Source organism: Protopterus annectens, chromosome 11.part0 (genome assembly GCF_019279795.1).
Source record: "Protopterus annectens isolate FY-2018-M chromosome 11.part0, PAN1.0, whole genome shotgun sequence".
Lineage (NCBI taxonomy): Eukaryota > Metazoa > Chordata > Ceratodontiformes > Protopteridae > Protopterus > Protopterus annectens.
The window spans coordinates 767,926,698-767,946,825 of NC_056745.1; the positions used below are offsets into that span (position 1 = coordinate 767,926,698).

Here is a 20,128-nt window from a genome sequence, read left to right on the forward strand (position 1 = left end):
CTCCAAAATGAACTAACCCCTCACCTAAACACACTGTTCAAACTCAGCCTCTCTACAGGCTACGTACCCATAGAGTGGCGCACAGCAACAGTTATCCCGCTCCACAAAGGGGAAGCCACAACGGACCCCAGGAACTATCGCCCTACAAGCCTGTCTAGCCTGGTCTGCAAGGCTATGGAGCACATCATCATGGAATTCATTAACAGAGACACTGGGAACCTTCAAACATTGGACCCTACCCAGTTAGGCTTTGTTAAGGGCAGATCATGCCTCCTAAACCTGGTGGACTTCTTTGAGACAGTTGCCAAGGCCTTAGATGAGAGAAAGGAGGTCCACACAGCCTACCTAAAAGGCTTTCGACATCACTCCCCATTCTCATATTATAGACAAGCTCACCAGCCTGAACATAAACCCCTACGTCACGAGATGGGTGGCCATTTGGCTCAAGGATAGAACCCACACGGTGAGAGTTGCAGGCTCTAGGTCTGACTCTAAACCAGTTACATGTGGCGTCACCCATGGCTCAGTCCTGGGACCCCTCCTGTTCTGTATATACTTCTCAGAGGTACAGGCAAGCACAGGAGGACTATGGCTGACCAAGTTCACAAACAACTGCAAACTGGGGGCCATAATTGAGTCTCCAGCTGACACAGACATCCTGCAGAAGGGTCTCACTGAGACGCATACCTGGCGTCAAAATCATGGCCTCAAGCTAAATGCCAAAATGTGCATAGTCCTCCCCTTTGGAAAAAACAAAGTACCCACGAACTATCACATACGCGGTAGTCCCCTAAATACAGAAAATGTAATAAGGGATCTGGGGACCCAAGTAGATAGTAATCTCTCCTTTGATAATCATATTGCCAAGGTGGTTAGAAAATCCTTCTATGTGGCCCACCTAATCACAAAAGGGTTTGCATCTAGAACAAAAGAGAGCATTGTGACCCTCTCCTCATCATTTATCAGACCCATCATACAGTACAATGCCCCATTTGGGATGTACCTTACAAGACACCTGCAACAGCTGGAAAGACCATAGAAGTACCTCACCATGAGGATTACTGGCCTCAAACATATGCCCTATGCAGCCCGATTGAAGAAACTCCAGCTGTACTTGGTTGCATACAGCTTACTCAGTGGTCATCTCTGCCTGACATGCAAGGCCATGTCCAACCCAGAATTGATGGACATGCTCCACCTAAAAAAAAACAAATCCCCAAGAGCTACACGCTCTAGGAATGTAAACCTCACCACAACGATAAATAGGACGTGCTGGAGGGATATATTCCTGTCCCAGAGACTCCCTATGCTTTGGAACAGGATTCCAATCTACATTAGGCAGAGCCCTTCACTAACTAACTAACTTCAAGAGAAACCTTGACGAGTGGATGGGAAACAGAAAATTTACCATGGAGATCACTGCAGTGGCTCTGCTGAACCGAGGCACAGGGAACTAATCTAAGGGGACGGCAAAAGCCAACACATTCTGGCTAGGCTTATAGATGCCCTCGGGCAGATAGCCTAGTACTTACCTATGAACCTACACTCAACTAATTAACTTTCCTACCACGCCAAACAAGGCTGGAACCTCTGGCTCCATCCTTAACTGGATTTTAGTATCTCATCCTAACCTAATCTCTAAATCAGGCACACTCTCAGACTCTATCAGCGACCACCTACCTGCCTTTGCTAACTGTCACCCCTCTCCACTCCAAAAACACCACCACTATATTCAAACCCGCAACCTCTCTAATTTCAACCCACAAATTTTCTCAGACTGTCTAAAACTAATTGACTGGACCCCCCCCTTAAAAACTCTACCCCTAGACAACGCCGTCAGCCACTTTAACAAGACTTTTCTCACACTACCTGACCAACATGCTCCCCCCCCAACCAAACAAATCAGATCCAAAATCTCCCCCAGCAATCAAAAGAAACTAGGCATACCATGATCCTCAGAGATAAAAAGTGGAAACAATACCAAAACAATAAACTACTCAGCACACTACTCAAATACAAACAACTTTGTAACAATGTAAAAAAATTAATAACCAGAAACCACAAGTTCTATTACACAAAGCTTCAATCCGAGCATTCTGCATTCTACCAACCCAAAAAAGTTCTGGAGTACTATGCCCTCCTGCCTCCATCCCGGTAACAAAGACAACCCTTGTCCCAACCCTAACCTCTCCGACCAAGATACAGCCACATCATTCAACTCCTTCTTTGGGGACTGTATATCCAAACTAACCTCCAGTTTCCCACACCCCACCCCTAACACCTGCCCCCATCCACCACCCTCTCTTCTGACACCACACACCAACCCCCCACTTTCACATTCAACCCCATATCCACTAGCACAATAAAAAACTACTCCTCCAGCTAAAACCCTGCCACAATGCACCAGATAATATACCCACATCTTTCCTCAAAATAACAGCAAACAGCTTAGCCCTTCCTATATTCATTCTAACAAACAGGTCCATACAAGAATCCTACTTCCCTTCAATTTGGAAACATGCTTTCATAATTCCACTCCATAAAGGAGGCAAAAACAATGACATTACCAACTTCAGGCCCACTGCTGTCCTTTCCCCACTCTCAAAAATCCTTGAAAAATGCATTCATGTACAACTCATGTCCTACCTTGCTCACAACAACCTCCTTACCCCGACCCAACACGGTCTCTGCCCAGGCCACAGTACCATCACTCCCTTTTACTCCTTCCTAGAATGCATCAACCATGCTCGTGACTCTGGCAGACTCATTTCTACCCTTTTCCTAGACCTATCCAAAGCTTTTGACACCGTCTTCCACCCCATTCTCCTCTCCCAACTCTCCCATCTCAACCTATCCCCTTCTACAACATCCTGGTTCTCTAGCTACCTCTCTGAAAGGCAGCAAGCTGTAAAATGGAAATCATCTACCACCGCCTACTTACACACCCCCACCGCCATCCCCCAATGCTCTGTGCTCGGCCCCTTACTCTTAAACATATTCATTAATAACTTCCACCAAACTATGTAACTCTCTCCCCCCATCCCTTCATAAAACTCCTAACCACACCAACTTCAAATCCTTCCTACCTATCATCAAACAGGATATGCTCCTGGTCATCTCCTACTTGAATCCCCCCTACCATCCATTCACAAGCCCTTTCTCATCTCACCACCTGCTACTTTCCACCCTGCTTAACCAGTAACTCTACCTCTAAACTACTATTTTCTTTTCTTCCTTTTATCCTTTTCCCATATTACACCTTCTTAGACTGTTGTACTCTGGAAATGGGCACTACCACCCTTCTGTAAACAACTAGCCTTATTGCCAGTCTGAAGCACTCTTACAGCTAAGTCTGTAACACATTCACTCCTTCATATGTCCTTGCCTACTGTCTACTAGACATACTTATCCTAATTCTTCCTCTGTTTCATTCCACTTCTGAAATTTTGTAATTCAAATGTTTAATGAACTACAGAATGAACGCATAATGTTTTATCCATTGACACTACAACTACTCCATATTCAATTGTAATTAATATGTTCACCCTTTATCTCTGCATCTCTCTGTTTATATTGTATATACCATGCTTGTCATTCGTAATTATTATTGTCTATGAATTTATATATTGCAGTGTATGTTAATTGGAGCTTTTCTCCCTGGGCCTCCACTGAAAATGGGCTCTTCTTGGCCCAGTGGACTTCCCCGGTCATCAAACTGAAATAAATATTTCACTGAATTACAAACCACGATGTATGTAATTCAGACTCATTCAAACTCAAGCATAAAATGGTTACCAACCATCCTGGCAAGCAGAAAAAAAATGACAACCTCCTGAAGCAAACAGCTTAAAGGACAAGTACCCCCCCACACAAAAAAAGACAAAAAAATCACAAACTATAAGGCATTCTGTGAATTAGTTGCATTAATCATGAACAATAACAGCCATTGTTGAATTAAGTAGACAAAGTAATTCGGAGAGCAACAATTTTCAACAGTGACATTGCTACCAGAAATACATGTTTCAAGGATTGATATGGTTCAAGAATTGACTTAAAAAGTCTGAAGTGGAAACAGTTAAAGAGTGGGTGAAGGGAATGTACCAACCACCATCTCATTACCATCTTAATGAATATATGAAATAACATAAAAAAGGCAATACATGAGGATGGATATGGAAAGCTTACATTTTACTCTACTGGAAATTCATGACTTAGTCCTACAACTTTGAAAATTTAAGTGGAACTGGGAGAGAAAAAAACCCAGCAAACTGTAAAACTCACTATTACTCACAAAAAGTATTCTTGCCAGCAAGCACCCACCACAAATCCCCACTACTTATGACTCCAAGATTACTGTCCCCTGGAAAAGAGGGAATTCTCCGAGATAAGGCATTTCCAAACTTGTCATACATGTTCCCCAAACCACTCTATGCCAATAAATGCACTTATCTTCTTCAAACATACAACAGGAACCCATTTACAGACATGCCAAGGAGTACCAACTAATGCCTGCATGTTCTGCATACCCTACTTAGACCTAGCAGATCCAACATAAAAGAATAAACACTTATATGTATCCAAAGAGTGGCGTACAGCAACAGTGGTCCCTCTCCACAAAGGTGGTGCCTCAACGGATCCTGGAAACTATCGCCCCATAAGTCTCACTAGCTTGGTCTGCAAAGCTATGGAAAGGATCATCATGGACCTTATAAATAAAGATATTGAGGACCTACAGACACTGGATCCTACCCAGTTCGGCTTTGTTAAGGGCAGATCCTGCCTCTTAAACCTGGTCGATTTCTTTGAAACAGTCACCAAGGCCATTGACAAGGGGAAGGTGGTCCACACAGCCTACCTGGACCTCGCAAAAGCCTTTGATACAATACCCCACTCGGGCATTATAGATAAGCTCACCAGCTTAAATATAAACCCCTATGTCACTAGATGGGTTGCAAACTGGCTCAGGGACAGAACCCACATGGTTAGAATAGCTGGAGTCATGTCAGACTCCAAACCAGTTACAAGTGGCATCCCACAAGGCTCAGTCTTGGGACCTCTCTTGTTCGGTATATATTTCTCGGAGGTACAGGCCAACATGGAAGGACTGTGGCTGACCAAGTTCGCAGATGACTGCAAACTGGGCGCCATAACAGAATCTCCAGCCGACACAAGCATCCTCCAAAAGGGCCTCATAGAAACAGACAACTGGTGCCAGAGCCATGGCCTCAAGCTAAACGCCAAAAAGTGTATAGTCATCCCCTTTGGCAAAAACAAAGTGCCCACAAATTACCACATAGGTGGTAATCCATTAAGTACAGAAGAAGTAATTAGGGACCTGGGGACCCAAGTTGATAGCAATCTCTCATTTGACAACCACGTGGCCAAAGTGGTTAGAAAAACATTTTATATAGCCCACCTAATCATGAAGGGATTCACATCTAGATCAGGGGAGGTCATCGTGCCTCTTTACTCATTCCTCATCAGGCCCATAATTGAGTACAATGCCCCTTTTGGGATGTACCTTAGCAGACACCTGCAGCAACTGGAAAGACCCCAAAAGTACCTCACCAAGAGGATCAAGAGGCTCAAACAGATGCCGTATTCTGCCCGGTTAAAGAAACTCCAGCTCTACTCAGTGACATATCGCCTGCTCAGAGGCGATCTGTGCCTGACGTATAAAGCCATGTCCAACCCGGAATTAATGGACATGCTGCACCTCAGAAAATCCAAATCCCATCGAGCTATGCGGACGAGTGACTTAAACCTCAGCACTGAAATAAATAGGACATGCTGGAGGGACAGATTCATAACCCAGAGGCTCCCTTCACTCTGGAATAAAATCCCAGTCCAGGTTAGGCAGAGTCCCTCATTGACTCTCTTCAAGAGGAATCTTGATGAGTGGATGGGAGATCGTAGGTTTACCCCGGGTATCACTTCTGTGTCACTGTTAGACAGAGGCACAGTATACTAACCTCGAAAAAGGGCATAGCAAAATTAATTTAAAATGGGTGGCGAAAGCCATACACACTCTGGCTAGGCTTATAAATGCCCTAGGGCAGATAGCCTAGTATGAAGCTATGAACCTATGAACCTATTGAACAATAAGCAAACATGTTACTCTTCATGTCACTTTAAGGACCGACAGCATAATACAATAAATATTGAGCTCTAGTCTGCATGCAGAAAAACAAACTACATTTTTTCAATAATTGATCAAAGATAGTTTAAATGAAAGATGTCAGTTCTGTATGTAAAGTCATCTTAAAAGTAAAATTAGAATGGTCTGGAGGAAAAAGAGAATCTCACAAAAAATACAGCTTCAGCTGTCTCATCCTATCTGTGTAGCATTACACACAGACACACACACCAAATTTGTGAAACAAAACATAATATTCCAGTTACCGTTCTCTTCCTCAGCTATTACTTCAGCCCTCATACCCTCGTCCTGCTCTGAGGCTGTTCTCATGGCATACACTTGTTTCAAACCCAGGAATAAGAGCAGGATAGAAGGTACTATCTGTGCAGCAACAGTCTCGACAGCAGGAGGTCTGTTCTGGAAGTCAATTAGGATACTCAGTCCAATGATGCACATCTTTCTGTCATGCACTCTGGAAAAAATAGCAACAGATTACAACCATGTAAAAGTGCTTCTAAAAATGACTAAAGAAATAAACTGTGGTAAAGGCAACAATGTAGTGGTCGGAGTGCAAAGCAGTGAGATAATTCTGATCTCACAAACTAATGTATTATGCTACAGAACCTTTTATAAGCAGACTGTTTCTGGGAGTTTATAGGATTAAAGCTATAAGATGTTAATGAGTTTGCATCCTGTTTGGCTCCTTCATTCTCCATTTGCATACTGTATGACTTTGAGAAAATCATTTAATCATACGTTGTTCATGGGTTGATTCCGAAAAAAGGTATTCATCTAACAAGTTTACCAAGTTAACAAACAAATAAATAAAATTAAATTACAGATGTAAAACTGTCTAAACTTTTCCATTTTAATTACTGATTTTTACAAAATGTTAACATTATGAACATTTGCTGATGTAGTTCATAAAATAGTACAGTTCTAAAAGGTATGTAATTCATGCTGCTATATACATCTTATAATCAAAGGAAATACATGCTGACTCCTGTGAAAATTATTCAGAAAATGGCAGCTAGATGCAAATCTGCATAACACCAAGATTCTCAGTATACTTAAACATTTTCAAAACAATACACATATTAAGAGCTGAATAAATACCTACTACACACACACAACCTTTGCCTCAAAGGGAAGGCACATAGAAAATAAATAAATTAAAGAACTCAAAAACAACTGCCATGAGAAAAGGTTTCCTTCCATAGGAAATCAATTACTATACCAACGTTTAATAATCAGCACATTATAACCCTAGAGTGTGTCATATTAATCAGATTACTAAAAATGAGTTAGACTGGTTAAGCAAGAAATAAGACTACATCCCAAAGGATCTCTTGAGTGTTATCAGTAAGAGAAGCCTTAATACTGAATCCTTTTTTGTAAATAGCTACAATCCACAATTTAACTTTGACTCGCAATGGAAAATATCTACTTTATTTACGTACTGATATTTGTTTACTGAGGCATTGCACTGATCAATACTATTTCAAGTTCATCCTGGATTAAATACACAGTACTTCTAACCAATGACAGAGCAGTTAAGATTAGTCACATTAAAAAATGTACATGTACATTTTTGTCAACAAGCAAGAGTATAATGTGCAGTATTTAAATTAGTTTCTAAAGTGGGTCAAGTACTTCACAACAGTCAGTACTAATCTGCAAAATTAGGAAAGCATAACAAAATAAAAACAAAATAAGGAAACTCAAAAGTACCGTTTACACCCAAATTTTAAAGAACAGTCCCATGACATGTCTCAAGAAAAAACATACAGAATGATATTAAACAATCCTCACAGGTACAGCTTGAAACAAAAGATGCAGAGAAATAAGCAATGTTTCAGTACAATCTGCAAACAAAGATGGTAGTTACCTTTTTATAGCAGTCTTTTCTATATAGCTGATTAGTAAAGTAGCAAGGAACAGGTTATCACAGCACATAAATCTTGCTAATTCATGTAAACTGTATATGGAAAGTGAAAAGATACCTTAGCATATGTGTACTACAACTCAGCAACATTTCATACAGCAGTGACTGTTTTTATCCCAATATGCAAAACATTACTGTTCTGCAGTAACAACAGGGCTCTGTGCTGGGATCTCTCGTGTTTGTCATCTAGTTTTCTGAAACCAAAAGCCAATACGAAAGGGCACTGACTGAGTAAGTTTGCAGATGACTGCAACCCAGGAGCACTTACTGAATCCACAAATGACCTAGAAGTTTGTCTGAAATAAATAACTGGTGTCAAAATCATGGACTGAAACTAAATGTCAGAAAATGCATTATCATATCCTTTGGGAGGTCATCTACCCAAAGAATTACCACATTAACAATATGCCCCCTAAGAGTTGACACCAGTTGCTCAGGACTTGGGAATTTATATGGACAGTGACCTAAATTTTGACCAACATGTGCCCATTGTTGTAAGAAAGTCTTTCTTACATTGCAAATCTTATAAACAAAGTGATTGTGTTTATATCTAGGGATGTCTCTGCCACCCTTTCCTCAGGCCTCATTAGGCCAAACAATGAATAGAATGCCCCCTTTGGCATGTATCTGCCCATACACATGCAACAACAGGAATACACATTTTACTAAAAGGATACAAGGCTTAAACGACATATCTTACATGGACTGACTCAAAGCCCTGTCACTACACTTGATATGCTACAGATTTGCTAACAGGTGACCTGTGTCTGGCATATAAGGCATCCTCCGACCCATTACTGATGGATTTACTGAACATCAGCAAGTCAAAATGCATCAGAAATACTTAGTCTAAGGATCAAAACATCTTTTGCATCATCAACAGAACAGTTTGGAGGGACAAGTATATCTCACAGAAGATACTGCTTCTGTGGGACAGATTTCCCATCCACATAACACAATGATGATCTCTGTCCATTTTCAAGTGCAACTTAGATCTATGAATGGGAAACAGAAAATTTACCGCATTACTGCTCCTTACTACTAATACACAGATGCAGCTCCTAGATGCTTTATCCCATGTACTGGTCCCTCAAGTTATCTATTTATTCTAATTGGGACTAGTGGATAATTATTGACCATGGGATGGGTAAGGCCAATCTACAACCAAATGGGATAAGTTATTTTGAGCACAAAAAGGGAAACTGACTAGGCTTAAAATGGCTTGCAAGGGCAGCAAGCCTACTACTTACCTCTGAACCTACTATGGGAAAAGTACAGTTGTGTACACTTACCATAAATGTAGATGTTCGAGTGTATTCACTGTTGCAGTCATTACATTTGGGTTATCTGCTTGCAGGCAGCCCTCAGTCGGCCTGATTATCAAAGTCTTGTGTCCTGCATTGGTTGCTGTCTCATCTTCCATGACGTCAGGTAGTCAGGGGTATAAAGCATGCAGCTGACGCCATTACATCAGTTTTTCTTGTCCCAGATGTCAGTTGCCCCCATAATGGGAAGCAATTAAACATAAGGTTACACCTGCAACAAGAAGAGAGGTATAGCCAATAGTAGTCAGGGGGCTGGAGGGAGGGTAATCAGGATTGCAACAGTGAATACACTCAAACATCTACATTTATGGTAAGTGTACACAACTGTACTATGTTCTTCGTGTTTCACTGGTGCAGTCATTACATTTGGGTAGATTCCCAAAGCTAAGGAAGGGAGGAGGCAGTTATTGAGCATTAGGACTAGCTATTAGGCACTGCAAGACTGCAGTGGCAAAACCAGCTCTGGATTTAGAAAACAACTGGCAAGTGGTAATGCTTGGTGAAGTTATGTACAGAACTCCAGGTAGCAGCTTCTAGGATGTCCCTGATAGGAACACCTCTGAGAAAGGCTGTAGAAGTAGACGCAGCCCTGTGGAATGGGGTCTTATCCCGTCAGGGGTAGGTTTTCCATGGTGCTTATAGCAGAAAAGAATGCAATGGCCTATCCACTTAGAAATGGTTTGCTTTGAAATGGCCTTCCCCTCTGCCCCTGCAGCAAAGGCAACTAGCAGTTCAGATTTCCTGAGAGGTTTGGTCGTGTCCAAATAAAATCTAAGCTGTCTTTGCACGCCAAAGGAGTGCAGTATTCATTCCCCTTTGTTGTGTGTATTAGAAAAGAAGGCTGGCCAATGAATGGACTGATTAAGGGCCACACTGCATACCACCTTGGGCATAAAGGAAGGATTGGTCTTGAGGGACAGCTGTCCGCATGAAAGATGATGAAAGGCTCCACTGCCATGAGGGTCTGTAATTCAGACACCCTTCTTGCTGAAGTGATGGCTAGAAGGAAGGCTGTTTTCCAAGAAAGGAATTTCAACTTCGTAGTTGCAGCTGGTTCAAAAGGAGATAGAGTGAGCTTTTCCAATACTAAGTTAAGGTCCCAGGCAGGAGTAGGAGCTCTCCTCGGTGGTCTTAAATTTTTGGCCCCTCTGAGGAATTGTTTCAGTAGGGGGTGAGAGAAGAGGGGTGGCTCAGTATTATAATGTGCTGAAATGGCTGAAGCATGAATTTTAATGGAAGAGAAGGAAAGGCCCTTGTGAAGCATCTCTGTTAAGTATTGAAGAATATGCAATAAACTGGGCACTGTTGTGCCCATCCCCTGAGTCTGGCTCCACAAACAGAATATTTTCCACTTTTCAGCATAGGATTTTCAAGTACTAGGCCTCCTTGCCTCCAGGATGATATCCAGTACTTGTTTGCTGAGGGATGGTATAGGAGAACTCAGGTAATTAGCCAGGCTGCCAGGTTCAGGGTTTGAAGCTGGGGGGTACAGAATCTGGCCCTCCTGCAGGGACATTAGGGATGGAGTATGAGGCAGGTGCCATGGTTCCAGTAGTGACATACTGTGCAACAGAGGGTACACCAGTGTTGACGTGGCCAGTCTGGTGCAATGAGTATTGTCCTTGGTTTGTCCTGTTTGATCTTTAGTAAAACTTTCGAGAGGAGAGGCAGAGGGGGAAAGGCATAAACTGAGAGGCTATCCCAGTTAAAAGCCAGGGCATCCACTTTCCAAGCTTGTCTGTGAGGAGTCCTTGTGCAGAATTTGTCCAATTGGTAGTTCTGAGGGGAGGCAAACAGGGCTATCTCTGGGCTCCCCCATTTGTTTCTCAGAATGTTGAATATCTTTGGCTCCAATTTCCACTCGTGTGGGTCCATAAGACTTCTGCTTAGGTCGTCTGCCAGTATATTTAGCTTGCCTGGCAGGAATTGAGCTTGTAGGTGCACTTGGTAGCTCAAGGCTGTGTTCTACAGAGCCATGGCTAGTCTGCAGAGGAGGTATGAGTGAGTTCCCCCCTGCTTGTTTATGTACCACATAACAGTGGTGTTGTCTATCTTTACCAATAATTGTCCTGGAATAATGTGGTCCTTGAAGGATGCCAGAGAATTCTGTACAGCTAACATTTCTTTTTGACCGATATGCAGGTGCATTTGACTCGGGTTCCATTTGCCCTGAATGCACTGCCCTGCCAAGTGAGCCCCCCATGCATAGTCTGATGTGTCTGTTGTTACAGTTTGGGCGGCAGGGGGTAGAACGAATGGCAGTCCCTTGTTGTGGTGGCAGGCCTCTGCCCACCACAGGAACTCTGTCTTTATAAAAGGAATGATGGGAATTATTGATTCCAGGTCCTGGGAATGTTGACACCATAGGCTTTTTAGATACCATTGTAGTTTCCTCATATGCAGTCTTGCATATGGAATTAGTGGAATGCAAGAGGCCATGAACCCCAGGGCTTGCAATATTTTCCTTGCAGATAGCTGGGTCTTTGTGGCCAGTAGTTTGGAGTAGGCTGTCAAATAAATTTGTTTCTCTGGCGTGAGGTAGGCCATCTGAGAAGCTGTATTCAAGCTTGCTCCTAGAAATACAATTTGTTGGCAGGGTACGAGGTGAGATTTCTTGATTTAATAGCATGTCCTGGCCTTCTGCCTGAATTAGACAATCGTCCAGGTATGGGTACATTTGAATATTTCTTTGCCTGCAGAATGCAATGACTGGAGCTAGGCACTTTGTGAATACCTTAGGCACAGTAGATAAGCCAAAGGGCAGTGCAGAGAACTGATCGTGCATGTAGCCTGCTCTGAAGCATAAGTACTTTCTGCAAGATTCCCTTATTGGGATGTGCAGGCAAGCTTCCTTTAAATCCAATGTTGCCAACCAGGCATTTTTGCCTAGCATGGGAAGCAGCTGATAAAGAGTTAGCATTATGAATTTTGGGATTACCAAAACGGTGTTTAGGATAGACAAGTCCAGGATAGGACGCCAGGTACTGTCTTTTCTGGGTACCATGAAAAGTCTTGAGTAAAAACCCTGTCCCCATTCCTCTTCTGGGACAGGGTGAATAGCCCGGATACTTAGAAGATTGAGAACCTGCTGTTAAGCCTCTGCCCACTGATTTGGGGGTAGGTCTGGCCAACCGTTTGGGGTTGGTAAGGAGTGGAAGTGGAATCTGTATCCTTGGGAAACTATATTTAGAACCCATCTGTCTTGGGCAATGAGTTCCCAGTTTTCTGCATGCAGGGCAATCTTTCCCCCTAAAGGACAGTCAGTTGAGCAGGGGTTGGAAGGTTTAAGGTTAAGGCATTGTGACAGTTTACTATAGGGGGGTGCCTTACCACTTCCAGCTTTGGAAAAGGGAGCTCCCCACTGCTTAGGCCTGTGAGTACCTTGAGACTGAAGCCTGGGTGGTCTGCTGGTCCTGGGTTTGAACTGAGAAGGCCTGGAAGAGACAGGAAAGGACCAGTTCTTAGAAGGCCAGTGCCTACTAAATTTGCGAGGCTGTACTTGCAGGAAATCTTAAACAGTTTGCATAGATTTAGCTTTTTCCTCCATCTTTTTAAGTACTTCTGCTTTGTTGCCAAACAGGCGGTCTTGGTTTAAGGGAGCATCCAATAATTTAGCTTTAACATGATCTGGTAAAGTTTGCTCCTTAAGCCAAGCATGCCTTCTAAGTACAGACCCAGTGACAGCAGCCCTGCAAGATCCCTTAAGGAAACAAAACCACACTGCAAAGTATGTTTACCAACTTGTTCAGCAGAATGCATTAAATCCTGTAATTCTTTATTTTCAGCACAGTCAGGAATCAACATAATTTTCTGTTTAAGTAATCCAATAATATGCTGTTGATACTTTAACATATGAAACTGGCAGTTTAAGGCCCTAATGGCCAAAGTAGCAGAAGTGTACACCTTTTTACCCCATCTGTCTAGGGCCCTGGAATCTCTATCAGAGGGTGTAGGGTTTTCGGCAGTAGTAGCCATAATGCCTTTGGGTCCCTGTGAAATGGTCTCTGGATCCGCAGTAGGATTCTTAAAGAGGAACTTGTGAGAGTCAGGTACTCTAATACCCGTCAGGTTTCCTGGGAGCCGAAGGTAAAGTGTCTGGGGCCAGGCTAGATTCCATGAAGGCATCATCTACAATGTCCAGTACAGGAGGGATAGCTAAAGGCCTGTGTTGAGGTAGGAGTAAGACTTGCCTAAGCCTCTTTTTAGAGTCAGAGTAATCCTGGCTTTCCCAGCAGAAATGCTCCCTAAGGGTATGCAAAGTTTCATCAAAAGAGAAATCTTCTGGAGGGGAAGCAGAGGGAATGGAGTCCTCTGCATCAGAATCCTCATAGGTAGGTAAGGGCAAATCCTGGTCATCAAAAGAAACAGAAATTTCAGAATCCTGATCCGAAGAATCAGAAGGAAAATCAGTTCTAGGTCTCTTAGAGGGAGAAGAGTGGCTTCCCCTGATTAGAGTAATAAGGTCTTCAGCCATTCTTATCATTTGTTTTTTAGGCATAGGGGCCTGACCATGCGGTCTGCGTGTCAGTTTTCTAGGCGTGGATCGAGTTTTTGGCATTGAAGAAGAAGATGGCATCGGTTTGATATGCAAGTCAGTAGGCCTGAATACACCCTCTGAAAGCCGGTGCCTGCACAGCGGCTCCGGACCCATCCAAGTTAGAGACATCCGCAGGTTCCATAGTCGAAGAAGCATCTTGTGGCATACCGGACTCCGAATGGGTCTCAGTAGTGGGTATCAGGGGCTGCAAAAGCACCTCACTGAGTACCGGCGAACTGGCGACAAGCTTAACGGAAGCATCGTCTGCAGCTTTGGACCTATGCAGTCTGTCTCTGTCTTTTTTCTTTATGTTTTTTCGGAATGTCGGTAGTCGGATGGCGTACCGAAGCCATTTCTGGATAATTGAACTGAGTACCGAAATATTTAGATGCGAAAATAAACCGAAGAATAGTTCGAGGATTAAATAAGGCACAAAACCGACAGCGAGGGACGTCATGGTCTGGGCCTAAGCAAGGAATGCAGAACGAATGAAAATCTTTATGAGGTATTTGCTTTCCACAAGAAATACAATTGTTAACTTTTACTGACATCGGTTTAGAGCAAGAAAAAGGATCCCTGCATACTTTATACCCCTGACTACCTGATGTCATGGAAGATGAGACAGCAACCGACGCAGGACCCAAGACCTTGCTAATCAGGCTGACTGAGGGCTACCTGCAAGCAGATAACCCAAATGTAATGATTGCAACAGTGAAAAACGAAGAACATCATGTTTTTTAATGAAAACACTCAGACCTTGAATCAAAGCTGCGTGGTACTAGAGGGTCACAGCACAATCAGTAGAGATTGGCAAAGCATACACAAAGTACAGTTGAGCAGACAACTGACCATAATAGTAAATGTTCAAGTGTGGTCACTGTTGCAGTCATCACTGTTGGGAATTCTTCTGTAGGCTAACATCCAATATAAGGCCTAACTTTCAAAGCTGGGTACCTTTTCCTAACAGCTGAGTTGATGTGAGCACACCCTGTTCATCTTCATTTATATGGTATACAAGTGGCATCCACTCAATCTATATTTAGCTCTTTTCTATTCCTCTTAAAACAGTAGTAAGACTGAATATCAGCACTTAGCACCCAAGACACTAGGGGCCCTGGTACGAGACATGGTGAATACTGGGCCTTTACAGTAACATGCACAATAAGACACAAAGGTTATAAAAATACTAGTGAAGAAAGGGAAAGACCACATTTGGGCATCTTCTACTATGGTAAGCTACCTGTGTAACTGTACTATGTTCTCAGTGTGGATTACTGTTGCAATCTCACTGTAGGGAAGATTCTCAAAGCTACTCACCCACCCCCAACACCCCACATGAACACAGTGGTGGAAAAAGAAGAGATCATACCATTCAGGATGCAGAGGCAAACCCTGCTCTTGTTCTGGAGGCCACATCCAATCTGTAATGCTTTAAGTATGAAACAAGGACAGTGTGGCCACTTTTAAGAAGTCCTTGAATGCTAACTTCTCTCAGTAAAGCAGAAGAAGTTGTTGTGGCCCTAGTACAGTGAGGACTTATTCTTCCATGTACAACATTTACATGGGTCTTGTAATAGAAACTGATACCATATGCTATCCATTTGGAGATGGTCTGTTAAGAGATAGCTAACCCTTGGCTTGTCCCTAGCAAAGGAGACCAATGAGGCCAATAATAGTTCTGATTTTTCTAAAGGTTTTGGTTCTGCCCAGGTAATACCTCAGTTGTCTGAGAACATCCAATGAGTGCAAAATTATTTCTTCCTTGTTCTGAAATATAAGGAAGAACAAAAAGGAAGTTGTACAGCTTAGTGGAGGGCTAGCTTTGTGACCAACCTAGGCATGAATAAAAGGTCACACTGCCTTTGTGGAATATAAGAAAAAGCTTGAAGATCTGATACTGTTCTGGATGTGGTGACTGCAATGAGGAATGCTGTTTTCCATATCAAGAATTTCCAGATTACAGATGTTACTGGTTTGAAGGGAGGCAAAGTTAGTATTTTTAACACACAGATGAAGTCCCAGGCTGGATCCATCAGGGAAAGGAGATGGGTGGACTGATGAGGAAATAAAATAAGTTATGTCTCACCATAACATTCCACCTGTGTTGTTCATCTTCATTCATCACTGAAGGGTTCAGTTCCGAGCACTCGCAGCCAAGTCGGTCTATTACCAAACTTGCACCAGCCCAAAAAACTCTCGAGCTAAGTCTCTACCCAGAATGCCCTTCTCCCTGTTACCTCAGATCGAGTTTGCTAAGAAAGGAAGTAAAGCAGAGGCCACTTCTAAACAAGTATCCTAGTGCACTTTCGAGGGGGCTCCTCATTGGGGGTCTCTGAGGAGGACTGGGAAGAGTGGGTACCCTGAACAGGGGTGTCCTGCGGATTTTCGGCCCAGTGTCCTGGGGGGGTGTGGTCTGTGACAGCTACAGCTCATGGGGCGAAAACTTGGATTCTAACATCACAGGAGTGCTACCAGAGGCAAGAGCCCTCTCCATCTTGCAGAAGGCAGGCCTGCCCGAAAAGGGATGGAAGCCTGGAATGGAGAAAGACAACCTCGAGACCGGGGTCACACCCCGCTCCAACGGACCCACCAATCACGGGTGGAGCCTCAAGCAAGATCTGCGCAGACAAAGCCATCAGTGCAGAGGAGGGGAAACGAGGAGAAAGCTGGCACCATACCGTGGGCTGACCCACCCATCCCCCAATCCCCAGATTGAGGAAGGACTGGTTCAGCGGGAACCGAAGACCAAACAGACAAACTTGGAGCCGGAGTGAGGTGCACCGTAGGCACCAAGGTGGTGGGTTCCAAGAAAGATGGCAGAACAGAAGGCTTCGGAACCAAGGTGGTTGAAGGAGGAGTGTAAGATGAAGTCCGTGGATAAGGCAACCCAAGTCTAGCAGGTGGATGGGTTTTAGAAAGTAATGGAATCCCCCTGTCTACCAACAGCTGCTCCACAAGACTCACCACTTTTGTGTTCTGAAAGGCTCCTGGTGGATCTAGTGGATACTCCAGATGAATTGTCAGGACGTTTGGGAAATGAGCTGTACGCTTGGCCCAGAAACAGGTCTACTGAGGGAGAGTATCGGGTCCGGGGTGCAATGTCTGCTGGCAGAAGCAAAGGGGTCAGATCCAGTGAGGTTGGTACAATGCTTGGTGCAAAAGTAGCACTCCGAGTCAAAACGGTCTGTTCCAAAATGAAAATCGAAGTCAAAAGTGTGCCCTGACCCAAAATAGCTACAGGTGCCGAAGTCTAAATAGGCATAGTAAGGTCTATGATCAGTGCCAGAGGCAGGGTCTGTCCAATACAGACATCGGTATCGAAGGTTTTGAGATGGTCAGAGCCAAGGAAGGTGGAGACGAAGAAACAGATTTATGCTCCGATGATAAATTGGGGACTTTAAAATTTCCCAGGTTTGCTCTGATCACCCGAAGGTGAAGAAGTAACAGAATGGGATCTTTTTTTTGTCCTTAGAAGGAGAGGTTGAGACCACCACTGCAGAAATGGCCTCTGAGAAGGGAGACCTGAGTAACCCCTTCAGAATGAGTTTATTTTTGCTCTCATTAAGAGTGCATTGGCTGAAACTTTGACAAATATCACATGGAGGCTGCACCGAAAGGTGGGCCACTCCCAAGCAGTACACAGAGTCATCATGCAAGTCACTGTTAGGTAACTTGCCCTTACAAGATGTACAATTCTTAAAGCCAGAGGTACCTTTCTTATCCGTCATTTTAATAGAAAGGACACCACAACTAACTGTATAATACAACAACAATGAAGTCACTCAGTTCAAAAAACAAAAGAATTCACAAGAGAAAATACCAATAATACAATACACTGTATATGTGAAGAAAGGGAAACACCTGAATAGAGATAAAAGGCTAACAGGTTAGGCAAGAGAAAGCAATACCAGCTATGGTATTGAAGAAATACCACAAGGGTAAGGGAAAAGGCCGTAACAACAATGGTAGTTACATTTACCAACAGTAACAATGGGTAGAGTGGAGAATATACAGTTAGATAGAAAAAAAGACACTATAAATGGTTTAGTAAAATATGAAGATATCCAAATACTTAGCTGAGAGCTTAGCTGAAACACGGCTTCATGGCTACGCGGCAAATGAGATATGAGGAAACACGGAGAAGGCACTGTGGGTAGAGACTTAGCTGGAGAGTTTTTTTGGCTGGTGCGTGCTTGGTAATAGGCCAACTCGGTTCCAAGGGCTTGGAACCGAACCAATCAGTGATGAAGTAATGCACTCTCTTGAGGCACTCCTAAAAATGGAGAACATCGATATCTGTGCAGTAAAACCGAGACCTGGTACAAGGTTCCAGAGAGCACCCCTGCAATACCAGGCTACAACTCTTACCACACTTTTCGGCCACCAAACCAGGACCGAAACACTAAAGGTGGAGGAGTGTCCATATTCACCAAGGATATTCAAAACACCAGGCTATTTGCCCAACACAATGCTTCTGAAATTCTCCAGGCAACTAACACTAGGTAAGACTGCAATCCAAATTGTAGCTTGCTAAAGATCCCCCACCATGCCCCAAGATTCTCAGTACACCTTTCTAAAGCATACTGGAAAATATTAAGATACAACCAAACACCCTAACACTAGGTGATTTCAACTACCCTGCCATTAACTGGGAAAACTACTCGTGTACCAACACCTTTGCCCAACGGTTCTTGGAATTCATAAATTCCAATGCCCTGGATCAACTAATCCTTAGTCCCACCTCCAATATCCTAGACCTGGTCATTACCAACATGGGAAATCGATGCTCCACACCTATGGTCACCCCCTCGTTGTTCAGGTCTGACCATAAGCTTATCACCCTTGACATCCATATCCCACCCCCACGTAAGGAAACCTCCGTAAAAAACTTCTTCAAAGCCAACTTCATGCCACTCAAGACAGAAGTGACAAACTTCATGACACCCATGCAGACAGGAACTGAAAGTTTGACTGCTGAATCCTACACTAATGCACTGTACGAGCACATCCACTTGTGCATGAATCATGCCATCCCCAAAAGAACCAAGATGCTCTCCTCCAAAAAAGAAACCCAATCTGGTGGTCCCTTGTCTTAAACAAACTTTACAACAAAAGGAAGAAACTGTTGCAGAAAAGAGGAAAATCCCAGGATGCAACAAACTCCCTTACCAGCCTCAGTAAGACGCTGACATCCCTCATAAAATCCTCCAAAGCTAGTTATGAAAATAAAATTGCCAAAGATTCCAAAGACAACCACAAGGCATTCTATAGCTACGACAAGAATCTAAATGGCAATGCTCAGATCTGCTCTGATCTACAACAGAATGGCATTAAATATACTGATCCTAAGGATATTGCCAATATCCTGGCAGACCAATTCAGTGCAAACTTCACCCCCCTCTCACCCCCTAATGGGCCCATCTCAATATCGAAAGATTGCCAAATCCCGGTAATAATGGCCACACAGGTAAAAAACGCACTCTCCAAAGCTAAGAATACAGCATCCATGGGACCAGACAACATCCCATGCCGTGTACTACATCAACTAGAAAATGAAAGTACAGTTGTGTACACTTATCATAAATGTAGATGTTCGAGTGTAATCAGTGTTGCAGTCATTACATTTGGGTAATATGCTGGCAGGTTGCCCTCAGTCGGCCTGATTAGCAAAGTCTTGGGTCCTGCGTCGGTTGCTGTCCCTTCTTCCATGACGTCAGGTCGTCAGGGGTATAAAACATGCAGCAGACGCCATTACATCAGTTTTTCTTGCCCCAGATGTCAGCTGCCCCCCAAATGGGGAGCAAAATATATGTATGTGTGTGTGTGTGTGTGTATATATATATATATATATATATATATATATATAATCTATAAAATTAGAAACACAAAAATATACCTCCAAACAAAAGCAAATACACCAAAAAGGCTTTTAAGCATAATAAAAGAAAGAAGAGGTATAGTAAAAGGAAAACAAGGGGCTGGAGGGAGGGTAACTAGGACTGCAACAGTGAATACACTCGAACAACTACATTTATGGTAAGTGTACACAACTGGACTATGTTCATCGTGTTTCACTGTTGCAGTCATTACATTTGGGTAGATTCCCAAAGCTATAGTTGGGAGGATGGATTTATACAGCATTAAGACCAGCTATAAGGCCCTGCAAAACAGCAGTGGCAAAGCCA

At 43.3% G+C, this 20,128-nt stretch overlaps 1 protein-coding gene across 1 annotated transcript in view; it reads right to left on the reverse strand.

Moving 5' to 3' along the window:
* IPO8 (importin 8) overlaps nucleotides 1-20,128 on the reverse strand; it is a 3,293,983-nt gene that overhangs the window by 490,453 nt on the left and 2,783,402 nt on the right. Inside the window, exon 22 of the mRNA XM_044088203.1 lies at nucleotides 6,403-6,608. Within this exon, the coding sequence (XP_043944138.1) occupies nucleotides 6,403-6,608 (206 nt within the window). The remainder of the gene's footprint in view (nucleotides 1-6,402; nucleotides 6,609-20,128) is intronic.